The sequence below is a fragment of the Aptenodytes patagonicus genome, chromosome 4 (assembly GCF_965638725.1).
Source record: "Aptenodytes patagonicus chromosome 4, bAptPat1.pri.cur, whole genome shotgun sequence".
NCBI lineage: Eukaryota > Metazoa > Chordata > Aves > Sphenisciformes > Spheniscidae > Aptenodytes > Aptenodytes patagonicus.
In genome coordinates, this window is record NC_134952.1 from 34,256,569 (window position 1) to 34,275,868 (window position 19,300).

At 34.3% G+C, this 19,300-nt stretch overlaps 1 protein-coding gene across 2 annotated transcripts in view; it reads left to right on the plus strand.

Annotated features, from left to right (window-relative positions):
* MICU3 (mitochondrial calcium uptake 3) overlaps nt 1-19,300 on the plus strand; it is a 58,253-nt gene that overhangs the window by 11,733 nt on the left and 27,220 nt on the right. The window contains exons 2-8 of one of the 2 annotated variants that reach the window (XM_076336311.1): nt 1,332-1,485; nt 5,484-5,515; nt 6,365-6,443; nt 10,515-10,562; nt 12,024-12,106; nt 17,254-17,325; nt 18,660-18,698. In XM_076336311.1, coding sequence (XP_076192426.1) covers nt 1,332-1,485; nt 5,484-5,515; nt 6,365-6,443; nt 10,515-10,562; nt 12,024-12,106; nt 17,254-17,325; nt 18,660-18,698 — 507 coding nt within the window. Of the gene's footprint in view, nt 1-1,331; nt 1,486-5,483; nt 5,516-6,364; nt 6,444-10,514; nt 10,563-12,023; nt 12,107-17,253; nt 17,326-18,659; nt 18,699-19,300 lie in introns of those variants that run through there. The other variant, XM_076336313.1, reaches the window with a different exon arrangement.

Below are 19,300 nucleotides of genomic sequence, written 5' to 3' on the forward strand. Positions count from 1 at the left end.
CCTCTTCTAGACACATTCATTTTTGATGTGTCTATTTTACAAACATAATTTAATCTCTTAATTACAACTGAAGCCATAAAATCTTGTTTCACTGCAGTAGTCTTACTAATGTTTTATTTTTTAAGGATGTTGTTTGGAAAGCAGAGGGAAAGTGAGCCCAGATTTTTGACTGCCCAGTATAAATGTGCCTTTGCTTCTAATTGCTGAAGTCTGAAACCTATTTTTAGAAAGGTTTTGGAAAACCAATTTCCATTTGTAGTTGAGGACTGTTATCTCTTAGCAGACAGCAACTTGCAGACATCTCCCAACTTCTCTTTGTGTTTAGATGCTTCTCTGAAAAACAAAATGTATTTGGCTGTTTTCTTAGTTGTTAAAAGAAAACATAGACATTGGTTAAACCATGTGCTACTTGTTGCCTTGCCTTGGTTTGGTACCTGAGGAATTTTAGGGATACTTATGAAATGACAAGAATAGTGAGGACAATGGCAGCTTGGGATATTTCATTGATAAGATGCTGCATTCCTATTTTAACATACTGGGAGAAGTTAGCTATATCATTGCTCTTCCTTTTATGAAACAGTTTGGGTTTGGTTTTTTCATCTCTGAAAAAAAGTTTGAGATACTTACATTTTCTTCAAGATACTGATTCCACAGAGGAACTTCCCTCGTTATGGGCTAAAAAATGTTTTCAGATAGCAGTAGCATATTTTCTGTTAAAAGGTTTGACATTGTAACACAAAGACGTAATAATTTAGAACACTTACAGTTTTGTACTACTAAGTTTACGTGTAAATCAGCTGGATGGTAAACATACCAGAAACTCCTGACATCTATAAACTCTCATGAGTTGTGAACTTAATGCCATATAGTACTTCTGTAACTCTGGAGGAATAATTATGCTCTTCTTTTCTGTTCCCCCAAGTATGGTAGCTTTAATTGCATTGGATACTTGAAATAGCAGTATCCGTAGAAGATCTACACTGGAGTATATTATGGAGGTGTCTTGCCTGTTATTGTCAACAGCTGAACTCTACACTAAGAAGCAATATTAAAAAAAGTGTTATTCCATTCTCTTCTGGAAATGTCAACTGACATTATTTCAGACAACTGAAATAATTTTAGCAGAGTTGATTAAAGTCTGACTGCTGACGTTACACGGACTTCCTTGAGTTGAAGTTGCGCCTTTTTCTATGATTCAAGAGCCTAAGTTCTCTTTTTTTTTTCTTTTTTTTTCCTTTTTTTCCCCGAGCTTGGGTAGTGTCAGCAATTTCAATGCATAAAGATTTATTGATTTTTTCATACATTAAAATTGTTTCCTTCTGTCTTTGAAGGTTACAGAAAACAGATCAGACCTTGAAGATTTACACCTTTATGCAACTCCTCGGGAGCAACGGTTTCGTAGGTTTGCCAGTTTAGAATTTGAAGGACAGCTATATATGACTCCATATGACTTCATTCAGGCTGTCACAAATGATGAACCCAAACGTAAGCAGGAGTTTTATATTGATAAAATTGCTAGGGAAAATGCCGGTAGTGTATGTTATTTTTCCATTTGCTTTTGATTACTAGTTCTGTTTCTGATTGTGGTAAAAAGGTACTGCATCTTCCAGAATTTTATTTTTAATGGTATCCAAGTGCATACAATCAGTATCCTGATGGTTATTAAATTGTAAACATCTGTATACTAGTCATTATTTAAACATTCTTGTCTTAGAGGTCACAGACAGCTGAACAGGCATGAAAGACATGAAGTTCATTTGTACCATTTGCATTGGCACAGTTACAGTTATGGTTTCTTTCTGAGCAGACCAGTATTGCTGTAAAACTCTTGCCTCCTCCTCTGTATAGTTTCTATGTAAATAGGCAGGCAAGATATGAGTCCTCTAAATAATTCAGGATAACATTGTTTTGCAATTTTTGCCATCTGAAATTGTCATCTGCTATCGTGTTGGGGTTTTTTTGCCCTACAGAGATTTTATAACCATATCACGGCTTTCTAAATAACATGCTTTGAGTAAGAGTTTCAGTCCCCCAGGGGATCCACTTTCTACACTTAAAAGTTGCCAGAGTTAGCACTATGTGTTAATTAAATTAATGAAAAATAAACTATCAACTTCAGTTCACTTACTGTAAAATTTTTGCTTTAAGTATCAAAGAGTGACTAAATAGTAAGGTGATCCATTTCTGATCTAGTTTGATTTCCTGGCCCTCAGGCTTGCAGTGCATTGGTAGCAGCACACAACTTCTGGGGAAAGTGAATATCTTTGCTCAGGTGCGACATTTATAATAACTCACCTTAGGTCTTTCTTCCTAAAGTCTACACCACAAAGCTAGTATAGAGAACAGTCAAAAGCAGCTAAAACAGTCAGAGGAGAGCTTAAAGCTCTGTGCAGATGTTAGATTTTCCCCCTTTGTTCTCTTAACAGTAGTGAAACGAGGAAAGAATTCAGCCATGGCACATCAGTGATCAAAACTTCTGTAACTTCTGAATAAAGATATAATCTCATTGTAACAGTGAAGACAGAAGATAGAGCTTAGATGGTGAAAACTTGTAAAACTTTGAAACTCTTACCAGAAAGCAAATCTTCATTCTCTTTTTTTTGCTCTGCAGTTAAAAGAGAGGAAGCAGATTCCTTATCACAGAAGTTAATACAAATACACATCAGTACTTTATATCTGCTTCCTCCGCCCAGATCTCCAAGTCTTCCTTTTTTTGTTACTGTGGAATTGGATTTCACCATGTATGGTCATGAAGCATTTGTGCCATATACTAGACATCAGTTAAACATTCTGTTTTAACTCCTTTTTATGACAGTTTGGTTTGACCACACTGTGCGTATGGTTTGCTATTAAGATTTTTCCATGCTAATGAAATCTATGCTTCCTCCTCTCTCACAGCGAGTATTCAGATTTTAAAAACCAAACCAAACCAAACCAAAAAGCGTTAAGCTCACAAGGACATTCTGTTCATCTCATGCCAAAGGAGACGAGATCTGGAGTTGAACAGTCAGGCACCCTTCTGAGGTCAATGTAGCAAACCTTGTTTGTATCAACGTCCTTCAATCTCTGAGACTGAAAGCAAAACTAACCTGGGTGTCCTTTAGTTTTATAGACTAGCATCAGAGATTACATGACTGAGAGAATTATTTTAAGGGATAGTGTCAGAAGCTGTAACTAAGTAGAAGTGGATGACTTCATTATCGTGGAAGTCATACTGTCTAGGACGTTTGGACAGAAGGCTGACAAGTAGGAAGTAATAAATGAAATAGATGACCTACAGGTATTACCACTTCCAGCTTCTGATCTCTGACTGTGTTAATTTTATCCTTTGTACTGCAGCTTTGTCAAAGTACCGCTTTGTCTGTTTGGGCAAGTCTTAATTTTCTGTCTTGCTTTATGGAAGGTAGTAAGTTTAAGGAAGGTATTTTTCTGAATAAAATAATACATTCTAAATCTCATATTTTGTATTTTTGGATCATTTTGTAAACAAGTTATAAGTTGTAAATAATTGGGTCAATTCAGGCTGACATACTACAGCATCTATATTTTGCAGAAAAAAAAAGAACATACACCTGTTTTTTTTAATGGATGAAGGCTAGAAAGGTCTTGAGTTCTGTCAAAAAGCAAAAATGCCCTTTGAAGAGTAATAATAGTAGCTCTTTATGTCTGCTTTATAGAAAAGCTAATAATACTAGACCTGAATGAGATTTGTGATGGAGTGAATGCGTCTATTGTGATTGATTTACTTTGGAAATCTTGTAAACCCTACAAAAGTCAAGAGGGTGTTCACTTCCTTTTTTGATTAAACACTAACTAATATGGTAGGAGTATATTTTCTTTTATAAAATGTAACTTTTGACTCCAGGCAGTTACTATAAAAAATATAAAATAAATGCTATAATTAACTTGTTGCTGCTGCCTTTATGGTGCAGGCTTTCATTTGGGAAAATATAATATTTTTAACAGTCATACTTGATACATTTTTATCATCTGAATAAATGTTTATATATTTAGAAAGCCAATTAAGAGAAGAGGAAATGTATTTTGTTCTCTTTAGCTCTAACTATAGTAATTTTAGCCTAATACTGAGCTGTAAGAAGTATGTATGTACACATAAATCTTCACATGCTTGTCTAGAAATAAAATCTATATACAATATGTGAGACTGGGAAATTATCTGATTAGAAAGTTAGATATATTTATTCCCCAAGTTTTTTATGGTAGGCATAAACATATATCAATTTATATGGCAAATGAGGTTGTTTTGTTGGGTTTTATTTAGTATTTTGAGACAAGACTTTAATTGACATTAAAAAATTAAACTGAAAAGTATATGAAAATCTGTTAGTTCATGTTATGATGTTGCTTGATATAACTCCACCATAGTTGGAGTGGGATTTGCAGACAGTCTTGGTGCTAACCTTTACCAAGATGTAAAACTAAAATTTCAGTGAGTTTGTAACCATGAACTAATGAAAGACCATAGTGAGTAGCTTCTGTATCATGGTAGTTATTTAATATAGCATGGAGTTCATCATGAGGAAGGGATTTCTAATACCACAGAGTGTTTTGCTCTATAAAAATGAGCCTTTACCAACCAAAAAGTTATGGATTTGACCACATACTATGCTACTTTTTGTACCTTTGTGAATTCCAATGTTCACAGTGCTTTATCTTAATATTGAATCTGTGCAAATGTTTGTCTTGAGAGGGTGGCAATGAATCTCAAGTTTTGAATTCTTGGATGGTTGTGGACAACTTGTCGAATGCGAGTATCTTTTTCTGCTCCTGGAGTCTTTTATGTAAGGTGTTAGGAAGAAAGCATCTGCTCAGTCTTACTCATTGTCAGTTTTCAGTATTAACGAGCAGTTCCAGTTCTGAACTGGAGGCCCTCTTCAGCTCCTCTGTTAAAACTATTTACAAAAAATTGAGCCTGACAGAGGCTGTAAAAGGGAGCATGAATGAGTTATTAGGAATGGCTGAAGGGAGTCTTAGCACCTGGTGTAGTTTCAATTATTATTTTTTTCTGTATTTGCTTTAAAAGGTATGAGTAGTCCCTGAAGCAAAGGCCAGAATCCAGGTCTCCCTACAATCTGCACTGTAATACTACTGCTACTAAATAATAGTTTCAGAATATTGATACCACAGGTTAACATGAATACCGTCTATTTCCTGTTTAATGTTTTAGTGGTGTATTTTGGAGGTAGAAAGTCTTCTCTCTCACTGAAGCGGAGTTGGATTAAAAACTATAGATATGAATTGGTTCTTTAAAGTTAGGAGTTTAGGTATGTATTAAGCTCTTTTTTTTTTTTAATAACATAAAGAGAATTTTTTGGAACCAGGTTGAAGATTAGCCTCATGAAGTAGGGAAAATACCTCCTCTTTGGCTAGAAAACACAGAGTATAGATGCAGTCTTAATTTTTATGACACCGCATTGGCATAACTAAATTCTGTGCATTCATAACTTTGTCTTTTGTTGCAGGTGCTAAAAAGTGGCGATCCCTTTCAAAGCAGGTGGGCAGTAATTCCTGTGCTGTCTTATACCCTTAGATTTTGATACAGTTACTTTCTTTCATGATGTAAACTTAGTCACAGGAGAAAGAAGGGAGTTTTTAAATCTTTATTAAAAGAAAAAAAGAGACACACTGATTTTTTCATTTTTGTCACTTCAGACTCAGCTGAATCCAGAATCTCAAAGATACTTGAGCAGCTGTGCTTGTTATGTTGGATTTGCTGACTTTCTCAAGCCCCTGTCAGTTCCTTCCTCAGCCCATATCTGACTGAGTTTCTTTAGTGTCTGAGTGTAACAGGTGTATCCAAAGCTGCCTGAAATACTCATGCCACTCTCTACCTTTTGTGATGTTTAAGTGCCTCTTACTTTTTTTTTTTAACATTTGTACAACTGCAAAAAGACTCTGTCTGTATCCCTGTATTTTAAGTGAAGTACATTTATATTCATGGGTGAAGTTTGCTTTAGTTCAGGTTGTGTTTTAAAAGAACAGTTGCTTGGAGCTTGTATGAAAACCTTACTGAAATCCAGGGGGACTTATCCTTGGCTTCAGTGAATATGGGCAGTGGTAAGTAACGTCAGCAACAAATATGTTACATGTCTCTCTCCAACTCTGCAAACACTTAGTGTTCATGCAGATCAGCAATTCTTGGAATAATCATGTGTGCAAAATTTATATATGTGCTTGAGTACTTCCAAAGTCATTGTGGTAAACTGAAGTTAAATTAACTGGTAAATTTGCATGCAGTTCCTTGTCTTTTATATTGATTTCCTGGCATTTACTCATCATCTGTTAACTACTTCATTAAATATTTAAATATATACTTTTATCTTTTTTTAATCTTATTTTTTAGGAACTGAATCAGATCCTTATGGAGACACCACCAGTTTGGAAAGGATCATCCAAACTTTTCCGTAATCTGAATGAGAAAGGTGGGGGATAAGAATTTATTTTCCTGAACCAAATTATCCCTTGTATTAATTTATTGTGGCTGAAGTGATGTACTTTAATCTGAGTCACATCTTCAAAAAGATAAAAAGTGTTTGTTGCTTTCTACATTTTACAGCATGGAAAAGTTCCCTTTAGTCTCTACAGTGTTTTAATCATGCCATCTTACAGCTAGCCTCTTTAATTGAATTGGTATCTTAGAGCTTGTTAAACTGATGTTTGAATGTTTCAAGTTCAATTTGTTGTAATGAAGAATAATCTATAGACCATAGATAGAATATTCTAATAAAGACACAATATCTCTTTACTTTTTTTAATAGGTTCAATGATGTGATTATTTTTAACAATAGTAATGGTATATCACTATTTGAATAAGCATTTTCTTCACCGCACAAAGAGACAGTTTCAGAAATGCTATATATCCCTTTAAATTCTGCAGATGAGGGCTTTGATAGTTTTTAAAACTCACACTATTGGTAAAGGAAGAGCCATGAGCCACGCTCCTGGTTTCCTCTTTTTTTTTTCTTTCTTAATAAGCTCTATCACTTCAAAAACAAAAAACCAGAAAAAAAACCCCTGTGGTGGCTTGCATACAGACATTTAAAAGCTATTTATGATGAATAATCAACATATTCCTTTGCTTATATTCAGAATGGCAGAGGTCTGGTGGAGCGTTTTAGGTGTTTTTAAAAGTAGCCACAAGTACTTGCTATAAAATAAAGACACTTTATGAATGTTTAAAATACGCAAGCCAACAACAAAATTCCAATCAAACGTGCATGTAATTAATGAATCTAATTCAAATGCAGCTCAAATTTATTAAAGGAGTAAGTATGCACTTACTCTCAGAGGAGGGTCGTGGGCTCGAATATCTAGTGCATGGAGGTGCTCACTTTTTCCCCTGAGTCTGCAGCCAGAACTCCAGAGACACAGAACCTGGCATATCTTTGCACTGTATATCCTTGGATTTCCTTGCTCTAGGCTGCTTTCTATATAGTCAGAACAGCTGACTTTTGAAATATTAATTACATAAAAATTCAGCTTCCGAATCTGTTAAATCAATATATTATCAGTTTAAAAAAATGTATCTGGATGTTGCTTATTAAATCTATAATAAAATGTCTGCAACGTGTAGTTTTCATTCAACAATATCTTACTCCAGTTTTCTGACAGTGAAATTCTACAGAAGGTGATGGAATTAAGAGGACTCAAAACTGGCGTAATAAGCTGATAAAATTAGTAATAAACTTTAGCACTTATATAGCTTTTCAGCATGCTTTACAAAAAAGTGAGTTCCGTTATCCCATTTTATAGATAATATAAGAAAAAGTGATGTGTCTTATGACTGATAAGGTCATTCAGTAAGCCAATGACAGGAATGGGAATAGAATTCGGGTCTCCTTAATTCTAATTTAGTGTTTATTTAGTACATGACATGAAAACTACAAGATTAATTTACTCATTTTCTTTAAAACATGCACATTTTAACATGGAGCAAGTAGCAAAAGCCTATGTCCATTTATTTAGCCATAGATTCATTTAAATCAGGTGAGCCACATAGATTTATGCCAGTTGTCCTTAAGTTTTATTTTTATGTTTTACCCTTGAGTGACCTCCCTCTCTTCTTTCTGATCTTAGTGTAAGCTTTTCTTTCTGTTCAATCATCATTTCAGAGCCTCTCTCCCATAACACTCAGAGCAATCAACCAGAACTATCTGTCCACAGCTACAATATACCAGTACAAACAAAAGGAGAGAATGCTTTCGAGGCCTTTTATATTGCTATCTTCATACCTGTGATGGACTACTTGACAATTGCACTTTCTTCCTCCATTTTACAACAAAGAAGGTGTCATCAAACAAACAAAAATACATATTTACATTTATTGACTGGCTATTAAAGAATGTTTTACATCACTGAATAAGAACCTTTGAGGTATCTGATTTCTTGATAGCTGCTTGTCCAAACAGATTCAAGCAGGCCTTTGAGAACTAATTTCTGCAAGCTGCTGTATAAAATCAAGAAGATAAAGCATAGAGCATGCGTTACTTAAATGCTTGCATTTAATCTTTGCTAATCTTCAGTGTGGAGCTATGTGTAAACTGAGGAAAAGAGTAGGTGGTATTAAAAATACTTAGTAGCCTTCCTAACTAGATCTACTAGCAGTAGTAAAATCTTGGTTCTGAAGACTTAAATTTGCTCTTGGATCAAAAGGTGGGAAAATATCCTTTTTTTCCATGAATGGAATGGAAGTTGGGAGGGCAGTGTTTCAACTGGTAAAGGTTGAGGGTTTTAGTGATTCTTTCTAGGATGTGATTTGGTTCCAAAGACAATTTCGTTAACTGTCAGTCTTTTGTATTGTCTTTATATTCCAGTCTCTGTGATACCTGGGGAGATCTCTGTGGTTGGTTATTTTTACTTCTGTGTTTGAGGATAGTAGACGTGATTCTCTTGAAGGCGCTTCTCTTTCAGGACAGTTGGCTTAGGGAGGACTATTGTATGATCAAAGGTTTGGGAAGGCATTTGGACAGATCCAAGAGAAATATAGCTGAGATTTTCATCTCAGCTATTCAAGAGGACAGAAAGTCCCTCCTGAGTATTATTTCAGGACAGAATTAATTTAGAACTTTTTGTGCTGTAAATATTAGTAGAAAATGCCAAAGTTTCTTACTTCGGCAGTGTTGGAAGTGCTGATGTTAAATGTGTTCAAATAATTGTAAAATCCACAGGAATGACACAATGTTTTGAGTTTTAATTTTACAGGTTTTTCAGTGAAAAAAATTCAGTTACTATTTACATAGTTTGTCACATATTCAGTTAAGTCAGATTTTAAAAGAGATTTAAACATCCAAAGATGTGGCTGTTTTTCTAAAAACTTTTGCACCTGACTTGGATTGAAATCAAGGAGACAGCCAGCAACTTTCGAAAATCCCAGCTGATAGACATCTTTACTCTCAGGCATCTAAGTACTTTTTTTTTACTCTTTTGAAATAGTCTAATATTGTGGACTGACTTAACACTTTTGGTTTTGGAGAACAGACAAAATCAATTGGTTAGAAATCAAGAACCAGTTTTGGTAGTTCAGCCTTGAAGATCATTAGAGCTAAAGGCTTTTGGGAGAGCTGCAAGTCATTGTTTTCAGTTCTTACTGAACTGTAAGATGCTTCTCTCCATTAGTACTATGGGCATTCTGCAAGGTTATCTCTTTACCCAAGAGCTAGAAAAGCAGAAGTACAGTTTATGGTACCAAACATAATATTTGGATATTGACTTCAGCTCTAATTCAAATTTTGCCTTAATCACTTCTGAAGAGAAAAGGAAGTGCCATTCCACACTGTGATTGCCTTTTGATGTCTAACAAAAGGTGAAAAGCTTAGAATGTATTCCTTACAGATCTTCTGAATGTAGAAGAGAGTACAGATGTCTCTAACAGACTTTAAAAATATTTAACAAAATTTACATATTCATCAAGTAAGAGTTTTAATATAAATTTTAGGTGATGACTATGAAAATGTGCATATAAAGACAACTCAAAAGCCCAAATCCATGCTTTCATAAGTAACACGAGGCCAAGTTTTCAATTAATATAGGACATGAACTTACAAAGCACTTACTAAAGTCAAGAACTGTACTCAAATGGTATGTATCAGGAGGGAGCACGATTAATGTTCTCAGAGTAAATGTTCTCATACTGTTAGTGTTGTCATGAATTATTGGTGGGGTTTTCGGAAAGAAAATGGAATAAATCATTTCTATTAGCTTCTAAGAATCTAGCCAGCTTCTGTTTAACAAGCCATTCTCCACTGACTGTAGTTGTTTATTTGCCATATTTAATGTATTCCTCCGCTAAAATACTCAAAACCCGACCCCATAGATCAATATTTTAGACAAATAACGCATTGACCAGGTTGAATAGAGTCACATGCACAGAAGTATGAATACGCATATGTGCATGTACAAAAATTCTCCTTCTTATACATACGTTTAATAGTTTCAAGTTTAGGATGTGAAGACAAGGTGAAACTAATATGGCATAACTTTTTTTTTGTCTTCAGGTGTGATATCTTACACAGAATATTTATTCCTTTTATGTATTTTAACAAGTAAGTATTTTTGGAGGAAAAAAACCCCAAAAACTTCCTTACAAATTTCTAATCTCTGAATGTATTGCTGTACATTACAATACTCCTCCCCCCCCCCCCCCCCCCCCCCCCCCATATCCCAATATGGAAAAAAATGTATTGTGCATCTCTATGTCCATTTGAACCTCTCCTGTCCTACTGGAATCTTGTGTTATGTTTTATTTAAGTGCTTTATTATCTAGAACACATTTTACTGACTGTTGAGAAAGTTGAGCCATACACTTCAGCTAAACCCCAGTTAAAAGTTAAAATTTCTTCTTTGAAATTCCTACAAAATTTCTAGCTGAATTTACTGAAGTTCATAAAGGACATTGAATACAGGGAGAAGAGAAAGATACACATTATTACTGGTTTGTTTCACCTATTAGTGCATAATGGGTGACATCAGTGAGACGACAGAATATAAAATACAAAATCTGTCAAACTAAAGTAAATGTTTATGTTGAAAACACTAACAAATTTGAATAGTCTTCTACCACCCATAAAAACAAAGTAGAAGAACTTATAGCTAGAGTAAAATAAGCCTGATACAGACTTTGTTTTGATATTTTAAGAGGTGTTTTTTAGGAAGGAGCGAAGTGTTTTACTTGTCTTTCCTTTGTATGTAATTAAAAAATTTCTATTGGATTCATTAGGTTTTTCTTCAGATATGATTTGGATTCTTACTGTGAATCAGAGCAGGAACTTAGCCCTGAACCCTTACAATCCCTAACTCCTGGATCGATGGATATTCTTCTATAATTTCTGTGTTATCTGGACTAACTTTTGGCCATAATTAAACCATATTGCAAATCATTGAGTATCACCAAAATGTTGCCTAAAGGCTTCACTTACAGTTACCTTCAAAGTCCCCACATTTTGGAAATAATTTAAAATTCTAACCTGATTTAAAATTTCAATGACTCTGAGCATGTAAACAAGAGCATGTAAAAAAAAAAAAAAGAGCATGTAAACAAGAAAATTCTGGGTCTCTTTCAACACATCATTTGTTTTGACCAGAGTTGTGTCCTGTACCTTTTTTGCAAAACTTTCTAAAGTGTCTTTCAGAACACTGTGTTTTCACAGAAAATTTATTTTCTACAAATTTGTGTTTTGTAATGTAAAATGGACTCTAGTTATGAACTAACACTCTGAACTACCCAACCAGCCATTGCTGTGAGATATTTTTCTTGGATATTTCATGTTCTATTTCTACTGTCTATTTCCCCTAATCTATGAATTTGTGAGCATGCCTTCTGTTTTCATAACGTGGATAATATTGTTTCACAGATGTTATGATTTGCATTTACTCTGTACACAAATGTACTAATTTAAATTAGTTGAGGATATGGCTTTTATAAACAGATACCAAATAATTTCTTAGAGTTTTATATTTGCTTTCTTTCCAAGCAAATAAATAATTGAATGGGGTTTTTTTGGCAGAGCCACATGCAGGTTTTAGAATCGCTTTCAACATGTTTGATACTGATGGCAATGAGATGGTGGACAAAAAGGAATTCTTAGTGGTACGTATATTTTCAGTCTTTGAATATTTTGATGTAATCTTGAAATTCATTTTTTTGTCTGGACTGAGACTCATGATGACGTCAATAATCACGAGAACATGAGCTATTCTTCACTGAATGTGGTTGTTTATTTGCCTTATTTAATGTAAATAGTAAATGTAAAGTAAATTGTAAATACTATCTCCTTATTACAGTGCATGGGTGTGTTTGTATATAATGATTTTTGAAGGTTAATTCCAGTTTTTATTCTGGATCTTTTTAATTGCTACTACGTTCACAGATAATTAGGCTATTAAAGTAATACTGCTGTATCAATGGTCAGCAGAATTATTTAATTGCAATAATGATGGAGGGACTTGCAAAATAATATTTTCCTGGGAGACCACTTCACTTTGTCATTCATTCTGCTTATAATCCCAGATGACCTGAAAATATTGACTGACATAATGTAACACTGTCATCTCTTTTCGACAAGATTTGTAATGAAATAAAACATACTGTACATACATCTAGTTCAGCCCATGAAATGCATATGCTGAAGCAATTTGCTAAGCTGGGGTTCAGTGATTTCTTTTTAAGGAGAATATTCCTGATAGCAAAATTTACTTTGAGCTGAATAATTTTCATGTGCTTTGGAACAGTTGGCAGGACATCTGGAACTTGGCAGTAGTAGTTTTGTTGCATCAAAGGTTTTATTACATTACAAATCTGAATTACAGTATTTTTCAAACTGGAGCTTTACTCAGTTTATTGCTTGAAAAAAGCAGTTCTGTAAGTTCTTCTTACTAATTACTTAAGCAGAGAGTTTATTTTTCTTCTGGTTAGAAATTTGAACAGTTCTAAAGGCCCAGACTTTGAAAGAAAAAATAGCTTATTTCACCACAACATGTCTTTGAGATTTGTGCATTAAGAAGAATTTGGATCTTCAAAAAATCTTAAATCATCCACTATATTTTGATTTTGATCATGATAAATCTGATAATTGCATCTTAAAATTTGAATACTTCTTAAGTTTTCAGGTGATAGGATCCACTAAGTACAGGAGAATGATGCTTGCACTGACAAGTATAAAATTAAGCCTTGGAACAAGAGGGCTATTTCAGATTTATGTTCATTTCATTTATTTTCTGATTTTAAAAGAAATGGGAGGAATAATTAATGCTATTCTAAATGAATGTTAGTGATGAAGTAAAAAATTGATCATTTTAAAAGAAATCATGAAATCAGAAGATTGCCCACTCATCTTTAGGGCTTCTGATTTTACAATGATACATGGCTTTACATTAACAAACTGCACAATACAGTATAAATCAGAGTTTTCTAAATTGGTAATGTCCATACGCAGCAGATGTCTGGGATTACACTGGAACACTCAGCTATGGCAAACAGTTTTTGACATTTCTTTAGAAATTAACATTTAAAGGTTTGTGGTTAGTGGTTTAGACAAGCTTTCTGAAGACTGCACAAGGCCTTTATTTTCTACTGAACAAGTACAGGCGATTAATGGAATAAAAAAATATTTATAATAATTGAATCAGATGTTTCTAAAAAAGATATTTGCAGAAGGCATCAATTCTTATCTTCACGCATTTTTTGTGTAGTTGCGTTTATAAATAAATACAGTAAATAAATATGAGAAGAAGCCCGCTGCCTTATTGAAGAAGATGGAACAAGATGTAACGAATGAAACAGACACATGGAATGGATTTAAGTGTCAGACCACTATTTATTTAAAAAGAAGACACCCTAATTTCCTGTGTGCTGCTTCTTAATTGTTTTCATGTCAAGTTATGAGGCTCGATTCAGATAAGCTATGCTAACCTAAAGAAAATGGAGACGTGAAGGAAACTGTCCTCAACACACTGAACTTCCCTCAATTCTTTTCAAGGAAGTGATACACAACCAAGTGAGTGAGATCTGAGATCTGGGGGACTTGTTTTCTGGTGGCATAGCTTAAGCAGAACAAGCGTCCTTTGTTTTGGAAGCTGTCACCACTTGCATAATTGTGGCATGCTGATCATTTTCTGTATTCTAATATTAAACATACACATCCTTCTATTTGCCAATTCCTAATAATTATCTCCTCCAGTCAGGGGAAAAAGCCAGCAAACATTGGATTAATTGGCCAAAGGAAAAATAGAAGAAGGAAAGGAGAAAAAAAAAAAAAAAGTCTTTCATGATTCCATAAATCAGAATGTGGTGGAATAGGCTGACAACTTTTTAAAAAAAAAAAAAAAAAAGGCTTCCATTACACCAGCTAAGTGGAAGGAAATTGAAGCAGGAGGCTTTGTCTTTCAGAAACTGATGCTGAAAATGAAATCAAGTATATAAGGCGGGAAGCAAGGACAACGTTTAACTATGGATACTGCATCTTTCTTTCTAACTATGCTTTTATAGTCTTCTTCATATCCTACCTTTTATTTGTTCTCCGTCATGGTCCCTGATAATTTTTTTTCCTTTTTACTCTTTTCCTGTTACCAGACTTAGTGGATAGAAGAAAGAAAGGAGAATTTTCAAACATTAGATACACTGTTCTCCACCTATTATTGTATTTAACAAATTTGTATAGATTAAACCTGACCCTAACTCTGCTTGGTTACCGTGTCAGTGACCCTTCAAAAATTAGATCAAAACCCGTAAGTCAGAATGTTAGATCTGAAGTGAGAAAGACTAAAATAGATAGGTAGGTGGGTAGGTAGGTAGATAATGTCTGTGTTAAATAAAAGTAAATATGAAAATAAAAGTTGATTCAGTGATGCTGCAGCTGTGATAGACCTGGCCGCAGAACATACATCTGGCATCTGTACTCACCTTGCTTGGGTATGCATCATCTCCTGTGTGCCTGGAAGCAGGAGACTGTAAGTGTTGCCATTTGAACTATATCCAGCATTCACAAAATACTTCTCCAATGATTACAGTCAGCTATCATAAAATTGGAAGTATAGCTAATACTATCCAGTTTTGCAAATAAAGAGACTTTGAAGAGATTGGTGTAGGGATCATGTTATATGATTCTTGAAGAGAAGAGTATGTGTAGTGAAGAGTTGAAAAATACTTAATTTTTCTGATAACAGCTTTACTGTTTTTGTAAACTAATTCCATGGCGTTTGTGCTTTCCTCTTTGCTTATGTCATAGGGGTGAGGTCAGGGAACAGAAGGATTGTGTTCCCTTGTTACAGGAGATCTTGTTTTTGCTGCTTTCAGCACTCAATCTCATTATCCTATTTCAAACAATGTTCCTATGAAAGTACTGCTAGATCCTTTTCACATTCACTTTTCTACTCGCTGGTATCCTATAGCACTGCTTCTGAACAAAGGATCCATTTCCAGAAGTTTAGCAAGTGCTTTAATGATGAATGCAACAGAATCCTACTCCCTTTGCCTCTGTGGCAGGGGAAGTAGGTCCAAGGATGCATTGCTTTACACCAGTCTTTTTTGATTTTTCAATTACTGCCACTCCTCTCTCCTACTTGATGGCTTGTCACTTTACTTTTCACAAGGTATTTTCTTTCTACTTCTCTCTCTTCATTTACCTTTCTTCTTTCCACAGGTCAGGGTTGCAAACCATGTAACACTCTAGGCCATCCAGCTAAATGTCCTATCATGACTTCTTCCTTGTCAGCATAGGTTACAATAATTTGTGCCTGTAGGTTTCCAAAAAATTAGAAAAAACATACCAAGGTCTGTAAATTGATCCCGTACTCAAAAATAGATACAGTGACACACACAATATTCTGGTCAGTATTTGCCTCATAGACAATTCCAGAACACAGTAGTCAATTTTGGAAATTCCTAAAACATTATTTATAAATGTGTTTGCTGTTTAATTGCTAAGCACTGTATTCATTTATTTCAGTGTTGTTATACCCCTACAGTAGAGTGTGCTAATCCCTTTGTCTTAGTCATCTGCCTTCTCTGAAATATGGTATTCTGAAATTAAATTTGGAAAATTTGCTTGCAAAATTTATCACACGCACTTTATCTTTCACATTCTGATCCCTGGGGAGCTCTGTGTGTATGTCATTACAGTGTCAGGTTTTTATCAGACTTCTGGTAGGTAAAATCGGGTCTTTGAAACAACTGCCACAATTGTGTATTTATGGTACCACCATCTGTATGCCGTGATGTTTGGTTCTGAAAATACTATATTCTGGATAGGACAAATTTGTCAGCCACAGTGTTTATTCTTTTTTCAGCCATTTTGAGATTAGCAAATGCTACAAGTGGCAGTACAGTATTTTCAGGTGCAATTTTTGAAAAGCTGAAGTTCACTGGTAGATATATAGATGGGATCATAGTTAATACTGCTCTGTTTCCTGTGAAGAGTAAACAAGGTGTCACTTTTTTCTAATGCTTTGGGAATGTTAATAAGTATTACTATAAATAAAAATATTTAAAGAATACAGACACTTACAAAGAAAGATAAGTACAGATTATTTCTTAGTCTGAAGACTGCAGTTTCCAAAAATAAATATGTTTAATAATCTCTGTATGTTTTAAATCTTGTATTTGAGGTTTTCTTAGAAGTCATGTTTAAAGCTCTTAGTGTAGAGAAAGTTGTGAAAGGGGTATTTTACAAGACCTGAAGGTATTCTTTGAACAGACTTGAAAAAAAACGGTACTTGATAAATTACTCTTGAGTAGTAGTTTGTTGCTGCTGAAGGGGAATGTTTCACCCCCACCAGGTGTTTCCACCCTTCCCATGTGCCAGCAGGAGTAAGAACTGATCTGGTTGGAAACTAACAATATGAAAAAAAGATTGATCCAGCTGCCTATATAGCCACACAGATACTAATTAGTACCCAACAAGAAAGAAGGTGGTGAAAAAGGCTGGAACTCCCCCTTTTTGTATAGGCTGGGTTGGCTAAAATATAAAGCTAAATAGGATGTTCTTAGTGATGTGCTCCCAAATAGAATTATTAGCCTTACTTTGTGGAAAAAATGTTTCCTTTTTCCTTTCTGTGTGATGGTTAAGGTGACAGAAGGAACATGAAGGCATGAATATGAACACTAAAGCATCATTGAAACACTGATATTTTAGTAAAGAACTACATTTTAATAGTTTGCAGTGTTCCTCACAATGAATGATTGTTATACATGTGAAATAGCCTGAAAACTAAATAAGAACAAAATGGTTTGTTTTTTAGCTACAAGAGATTTTCAGGAAAAAAAATGAGAAGAGAGAAAGAAAAGGAGATGAAGAAAAACGTGCAATGCTGGTAAGTAAAATCAGAATAGTTGCAGCTGGTACTTGGTTTGTTTTGTTCGATGTAGGACAAAATTGTGTGTGTGTATATATTTCACTAATCACTTTGAAATTTTTTTAAAGAATAAATTCATCTCATTAAAAGAGTATGTGTAACTATATAAAGAAAAAAGCAGTATTTTGCCTAAACTGCAGTTATTGGAAAAAAAATTTAAGTGGTCTATAGAAAGGAAAAATTAGTGTTTAAATATTGTCTTGCGTATTATGACAGTAGCATTGATTCCATTTGGAATCTATAAATGTAGGAAAAGTGAAGAGCCATGACCCAGTGTTACTATCTATAAGAGAGAGATCTCAGTGGCAAGACCAAACTATACTCCTGCTCTCATAACTAACAGAAACTGTTCATGTAGACATACTGATCCTGATGCTTGTTATTAACATAGCACTTTTAAAATAGCTGATGTTGTAAATTAACTTAGATTTTATATTCAAATTTAATTTTTTTATTAAATACTGCTTATGACCAATGCAAAATGTTTTTAGTTGTTTATATTATGTGAATAGACTTTTGTGGAATATTGAATACTCATTTAATGTCAAATTTGCATTTCTTATGTGCATAAGAAAGGTAAGTCAGAAATAGAAGAGTCTGTGGTGGTTTGTCTGGAGGATGGCAGCAGTAGCAGGACGTTATTTTACGGTTGGACAAGTAAAAATTAGGGACAAGTCTCTGTCAAGCCCACAGCAGAAAAAAAATGTTCATCTGCGATTGCATACTTGTGGCAAAAATTCCACATTATAAGAAACATTTTGACATATATGCAAAGCTTCTCATAATGTCCATTATCCTTTTGGGACCATAGATGCTTGATCTTGGATCTTTGTCCCTGAAACCATAGGAAGTTTGAATTTCAAGAATTAATACTTTTTAAACCTTCCCTGAGCATAAAAAGGCATCTTTTCTTCTGACCCAGAGAGACCTATCCTTCTCAACTTTTCAAAAGTGTAGGTCAATTATTGAATCTCTCACACACTGTTTATTCTGAACAAAGGAAACTTACACACAAAAGGAGAGCTTTTGGAAAAAGTAGATTACGAAATGGAACGTTTCTCCTGAGAGTAATCTCTGCAACTCTGTACTTCTCTTTTGAAAATTTAAAAAATGAGATTGAAAATAAACCATTTTTTCTTCACTGTCATTTTAAAAACAAATAAAAAAATCTAATAATATATAAAATAAAGATTTATTTGTCTTAACCTATTCTGTTGTCTTTATTTTTTTTTCCTTCTTTTGGCTTCATTCTGACGTGATACTTGGCTTGGCCCGTTTTTGCTGTATGTCAGCGTCTCCAACTTTATGGATATCATACTTCTACTAACAGTGTATGTACTCTAATTATTTTCAATTTATGCAGTCTTTACCAGTGAGGTGAAATAATATGCTATAAGAAAATTTACTATATTTATCTTTCTCATCAAGTAAATTACTTTTACTAATCAGTAAAAATGTGATGGATCTTTACTTGCATAAAAGGTTGTGCATGCTCGTTGCATGCATTCTGAAACAGGCAAGCCTACCAGGAGGAAAGGTTGCTCTCTCTATTTATATAAAATGACAGAAACAATATTTTTAAGGGAGAGGACAGAGTATATCTTAAGAAATTATGGACTTGGTTTTAATTAACGTATGTAAATTAGGTCATCCTGCATGAGTCATTTGATCCAGGTCTGTCTTGTCTCCTTGTGTATAATGTGAAGTAATAGTCAAATAAAAAGAAACCAGAAGAGAGCTTTTATATTTTTGTGCTTCACTTACAGAACAAATAAATAAGACATTTCAGTGCTGAACTAGAATAGGATTTTACAGAAAATAGTCCCTGTATTATGTAGGTGACAGTAAACTTATTTTCAATCATTTTTGAGGAGTGCGAGAGAGAATCGGCAAGAGAGAGATCTTCTGGGGTTTTGAACGTCTTCACCCTGAC